The sequence below is a fragment of the Odontomachus brunneus genome, unplaced genomic scaffold (assembly GCF_010583005.1).
Source record: "Odontomachus brunneus isolate Ranch 3 - 2012 unplaced genomic scaffold, Obru_v1 Obru_scaffold_262, whole genome shotgun sequence".
In the NCBI taxonomy this organism is placed as follows: Eukaryota; Metazoa; Arthropoda; class Insecta; order Hymenoptera; family Formicidae; genus Odontomachus; species Odontomachus brunneus.
In genome coordinates, this window is record NW_022639712.1 from 321348 (window position 1) to 327080 (window position 5733).

The 5733-nt window shown below is 48.4% G+C and overlaps 3 protein-coding genes across 3 annotated transcripts in view; 1 reads left to right on the forward strand and 2 right to left on the reverse strand.

Annotated features, from left to right (window-relative positions):
- LOC116852901 (protein ANTAGONIST OF LIKE HETEROCHROMATIN PROTEIN 1-like) overlaps positions 1-5733 on the reverse strand; it is a 48598-nt gene that overhangs the window by 33099 nt on the left and 9766 nt on the right. The window lies entirely within an intron of this gene.
- Positions 1738-3471, reverse strand: LOC116852963. The gene is made up of 4 exons (XM_032833745.1): positions 3439-3471; positions 3035-3383; positions 2389-2517; positions 1738-2201 (listed from the first exon to the last, which is right to left on the reverse strand). The coding sequence occupies exons 1-4, from the start codon at positions 3469-3471 to the stop codon at positions 1738-1740; spliced, it is 975 nt and encodes a 324-aa protein (XP_032689636.1).
- LOC116852905 lies at positions 3930-4321 on the forward strand. Its single transcript, XM_032833693.1, has one exon. The coding sequence runs from the start codon at positions 3941-3943 to the stop codon at positions 4295-4297; it is 357 nt and encodes a 118-aa protein (XP_032689584.1). The 5' UTR covers positions 3930-3940; the 3' UTR covers positions 4298-4321.

A 5733-nucleotide genomic window follows, 5' to 3' on the forward strand; every position in this document is an offset into this window, starting at 1 on the left:
CTCTCTCTCTCTCTCTCTCTCTCTCTCTCTCTCTCTCTCTCTCTCTCTCTCTCTCACAGCATCCTCTTTTTTGCCCATAACTCCACTCACGAACCTTAAAGCAGCTGTCCAACCATTTTCGGAGGAGAGCATTGCGCGTACCAAGGCGGGAAGGGATAAATCCTGCCCGACAATCCCACGCAGAGTTAGTCTCTCCCGAGACCATGCGCAACAGTCTTCGAGAGTGTGATGAGCACTGTCCACACCAACATCACAATGCGCGCACACATTGGTCACGTCCTTCCCAATACGGTGTAAGTAGTCCCAAAAGCAGCCATGTCCGGTCAGAAGTTGAGTCATGTGGAAACTCAAACCTCTTTTTCTATACCGCTCGATCCACTCCCAAAAGTTTGGACTAATGGCGTCACGAACCCACGCACTAGACAGTCTCCCCTGCCGGAGATGAACTTCCCATTGTCTAAACAGGAGGAGCCTTTCACCTGCCCTTATCTCTTGCTCATCCTCGGGTGTCCACATGCCATACGTCTTAAGCTCCCTGATTCGCTCGTACGTTCTGCTGTAGAAGGCACTAGTAGATAGAGCGGAGGGATGAGCGCCAACAAGGCAGCAGCCTCCAACGACACTGATCTATATTCTGCTATTACGCGGATAGCGACGAAACGTTGCACCCTTAGGACAGGCGCCTGACCTCTCCGAGCCAATGAAGTATTCGGTACTTGAGCATCGTGCCAGACGGGCACACCATATAAAACGAACGACAAAACAGCAGTTGCGTACAGCCTCCTCTTCCCCTCGCTCGGTCCACGAACGTTGGACATAAGCCGTCCCAAGGCTTGAGCTACCCTCATCGCCTTGTCAGCCACGAATCGGAAATGGTCGTGGAACTTCCATCTGCTGTCAAAGATTATCCCGAGATAGCTCATAGCTCTGCCGACCCGAATGTACGCATGCCCGACTCTGATCTCCAGCAAATGTTCGTGTCTCCTACGACCGTGGAAAAGGACAGCCTCCGTTTTCTCCGCAGCCACTACAAGACCCAGCTGCTCGACCCTCCTGACTACAGCCGCCGTTTGCAGGTTGACTTTGACTACGGCATCCTCCACCGTAGCAGCCGTCGCAACCACCAAAGTATCGTCGACATATCCGACTATGTGCCATCCCTCGAAGGTTTTGACGCTAAGCACCGCGTCGTACGCCAAGTTCCAGAGCAGGGGACACAAAACTGAGCCCTGCGGGACCCCCGCTGAGACAGCACGGCGCTTTACTCCACCCCCAGCCACAGGGTACTCCACAAAACGACCGGTCAAGTATGCACTGATAATCCTGCATATATAGCCAAGAAAACCTCTGGCTCGCACGGAGTTCCTGATGCACGCAAAGGGAAGCGAGTTGAAGACATTCGCCACATCCAAACTCACAGCGATGGCGACGCCACCCTCCGCAACAGCGCCAGTGGTAATACGCCGCACGCGCAGAAGAGCATCGCAGGTCGAGCGGTCCTCCCGGAATCCAAACTGTCTATCCGATAGCTCGGCCCTTGGATGCTCCGTCATCCATACGCGCATCCTGGCGACAATGATGCGCTCCAGAATCTTCCCAGTTTCACCCTGGACACAGGAGACAGATAGGTCTGATCTTCGGGAGCGGCCCATCAGAGATTCCAGGTTTTGGGATCAAGACCAGACCGGCGCACTTCCATATAATCAGGAAAACTTCCTCCCGCAAGCATGCAATGTATCACGAGGTCAGCCTCTCCACCAATTCTCTTGGAGCATTCCTCCACACAATCGAGCGGATCCCGTCCAAGCCCGGCACCTTAATCGACTGGCTTCTCTTGTGACGGATGGCAGCGTAAGTTTCCGCAATCTGCACAGCGTCCTCCTCTGTCCATGTGACCTCCGTGCAAGGATCGATCGCTCTCCCGTCACCAGCGGGGAAGAGAGACCCTATAAGAGCCCGCAGCAAGTCAGCGGGCAGACTCTCCGAGACTCTAGGATAGGAATGCCTCAAGCGGTTCAAGACCAACCGGTACGGTCTTCCCCAGGGGTCCGCCTCGACAGTCCTGACCAGCTCCGTCCATGCTGCCGCCTTGGCCTTAGATATGGCGCCCCGCAGGTTATCACGAGCAACACAGTACTCGCCGCGCAATTCGTCTAGCCTCCAAGTCATCCGCCGCAACACCGATCCGTCGCAAGTGTTGCCTGCTGTTGAAGCGCGTAAGCAGTCTTCTAGCCCGCACGCATCTCTCGCGAAGTTCCGCGATATCGGGCGACCACCAGTATGCACTATTCCTCCGCCGCATAGGTCTCCCAGCTCGGGGAGCCGCAAAATCACATGCCCTTTTCAGGACTCGGTCAATCCAGTTGGCAAAGGCCTCAGCCGACGTACCCACGCCAAGAACAGGACCAGCAGCGCCATCCCATTCCAAAACCATGATCAACGCCCTCATGTTCATTCTAGCGTAGTTCCAACGCGGGTGCAGAGATGTCGCTTCCGAACGATATCTCTGAGCGTTATCTAGGAAAAGGAGAGTGTTGTGAGCGTGGAGCGTCAGGTAGCTCAGTGGTTTAGAGCAGTCGCCCGGCAAGCGAATGACCCGGGTTCGAGTCCCGGCCTAGCAAGACCGCGCTCTCGATATTATTCTCTTTCTGGAACGAAAAAGATACGCAGATCTCGAACGCACGGCGTCCCGCCGCCACCTAGTATGCCCTCCTCCTTCTATGAAGCGAGGGAGCAACGCATACCTCTTCATCGGGAGGTCCAGACCTCACATCCGCCACGACGTAGGTGATAATGCGGTGATCGGACAATGATTCCGCATCCTCATTGACCGACCAATCCGCCACACGATCCAAAAGATCGGCAGTAGTCCATGTAAGGTCCACGACGGATGAATCGCGAGGGTTGACGCAAATAGGTACTACCTCGACATTAGCGAGACAAAGGTCTCCCTCGGCGACCCATTCCTCGACAAGGATCCCTCTTCAATTGACTGCCACAGGGTCCCAGGACACCGAGCGTGCGTTAAAATCACCGCCGATCAGGACTCTTCTACCGCCAGCCTCACTAACTATATCCCCGAGTTTATCCAGGAACTCAAGATAACGGCTCCTCGTAGCGTTGGGGGAAACGTAGCACGAGACAACCACCAGATCACCAACTCTGACAGCCACAATATCACACCCCCGCCTGACTAAGGCGCAACCCAGAGGTATCACCGGATGTCTAAAGATGATTGCCGCCAGTCCACTACTACTGGCAAACCAGTCGGCTAGATCCAGGCATCGTCTGGGAAGCTTGGACACGATACCAATCGAAAAGACCCCATCGTTCATGTACTGGATCATAAGGTCGAACGAGAGCCAACTCCGATTTACGTTGACCTGAATAATTTTAAGCGCCATGATCCAATCCAGAATTGACACCGGTCCTCCGCACCAGTACACCCGTTACATCCTTGCCGCCATCCATTGCTCCACATCCAGTGGAGCCCATACGATGTTCAGCATGTCTTCCTTCTGAAGCACACACCATACAGTGGCGATTCGCAAAGCAGTCACGTGCCGCGTGCCCAGCACCGCAACACTTGGCGAAACCTAGGTTAAAAATGCAGGAAAAAAATTGTCTGACGCATGATATCGTTAGATTTTCGTTTGCACATTTCGAAACAAGTCGAGTTTTTGTTTGTACACCTCTAGAAAAAAGGTTATTTAACATTGAATTTTGGGGGGGCTAACTTCACACTTGGTGAAAACTAGGTTAAAATTGTTCACGATTGTGTCGATCCTAAAATATAGCAATTTATTGTACGTGAAGAATCAAATGAGGAGTTACATGGCGCACATTGAGAAGGATTTTTAAAGTGTCGTCAGTCCAATTACCCCCATCACGATATTCTTCCCCGTGCGAACTGATAGACGTTTGTTCATTCAGTATATTCATGTATGACGCCGGGATGACGTATCGAACATTCATACCGTTGTCAAGAGGGAAGATTGTCACTGCTCAGAACATTACGATTAGACCCTTACCGAGTCCTGTTTACTATATAGTGTTCGATCCGCAGTTCAGTTCGGCTTACGAGATTGTGTTTTTCGTACAGTTTTTCACAGGCCTTTTCAAATACACAATCACAGTGGCAGCTTGCGGCATTGCAGCACTCTTTTCGATGCACATCGTCGCACAATTGGACATCTTGATGATATTAATGAACAACTTGACGAACGAACACGAACTTGGGGATGTGAACAGAAAATTATCAGTGATTGTGGAGCATCAAATAAGAACGCGAAAGTAATATTTGTTGTTTTTGCATGCATCAGCACGTACATTTGATTACGATTGTTTTAATATCTTCATTATACTTAAAGTACATATATTTATTGTATTAACTGAAGACACGTCGTATGGAGCTTTAGTGTAATAAATACTTTACCTTGTAAAGTATATCCGGTAATTTCTGGAGGACAGAACTTACATTTGTCTTACGATGACTTTCAGTTTGTTGCATATGGTGCAAAGCGTTATACAGTTTTCGAGTCTACTTGAAGTAATGACGTGCACTTTATGTTATGCCCTATTATATATGCCTTATTATATATTATGCCTTATTATATATTATGTTATCATGGTATGTAAAAATCATTAAATAAAATATATGCATGTGTATATGACGATATTATGAAATGATGAATAATATAATTTGCTTCTCTTTACAGGAATGGGAGGACAGTAATACCATAGTCATGTATCAAAACTATGTTCCTATTGTGTAATATTTTCAAGATACATAAAAAGTGAAATAATTACACATAGGTTTGCTGAAATATTAGAGATTATATTAACTTTATGACAATATTATTGGGTGTACAACTTAGTTTGGTCCGTTTTCAAAAGATGGCTCTAGGTGCTATAAATGGTTGACGGCGACAGCTGATTTTTGCTGTATCGTGAAGTGTCAACATCTGTCAACCAAATATTGTTTACAAGCCTTTGAGTTTTGCACAACAAGTTTAATTTTTACTGCGTTGAAAATGTCGAGTTTCGTTCCAAATAAGCACCATTTGCGGGAAGTTTTGATTTTCTGTTTCAATTGGAAGAAAAGTGCAGCTGAAGCGCATCGAATGCTTGTGGAAGTTTATGGTGAATCTGCACCGTCGGATAAATCTTGCAGAGAATGGTTTCGACGATTTCAAAGTGGTGATTTTAGTGTTGAAGACAAAGAGCGTTCGGGTCAACCGAAAAAGTTTGAAGATGAAGAATTAGAAACATTACTCGATCAAGATTCGTGTCAAACGCAAAAAGAGCTCGCAAGAACATTGGAAGTTACTCAACAAGCTATTTCGAAACGACTCAAAGCCGCGGGATACATCCAAAAGCAAGGAAATTGGGTCCCATACGAATTGAAACCGAGAGATATCGAACGACGATTTTGCATGTCCGAAATGTTGCTTGAACGGTACAAAAAGAAGTCTTTTCTGCATCGAATCATTACCGGGGACGAAAAATGGATTCACTACGACAACCCGAAACGCAAAAAATCGTATGTAAAGCCCGGCCAACCGGGAACATCAACGCCGAAGCCGAATATCCATGATGCCAAGGTAATGCTCTGTATTTGGTGGGATCAGAAGGGTGTGATCCACTATGAGCTGCTAAAACCTGGTCAAACCATCACGGGAGACTTCTACAGGCGACAATTGATCCGTTTAAAGCGAACTAAGGCCGAACAAC

Coding starts and splice junctions, on each gene's coding strand:
- LOC116852963 (XM_032833745.1), bottom strand. CDS start 3,471: ATGGATGGCGGCAAGGATGTAACGGGTGTACTG. Junction 3,384..3,438: donor AGGATGTAACGGGTGTACTG/GTGCGGAGGACC, acceptor AAAATTATTCAG/GTCAACGTAAATCGGAGTTG. Junction 2,518..3,034: donor TAGAAGAGTCCTGATCGGCG/GTGATTTTAACG, acceptor TCCTTTTCCTAG/ATAACGCTCAGAGATATCGT.
- LOC116852905 (XM_032833693.1), top strand. CDS start 3,941: ATGTATGACGCCGGGATGACGTATCGAACATTCATACCGTTGTCAAGA.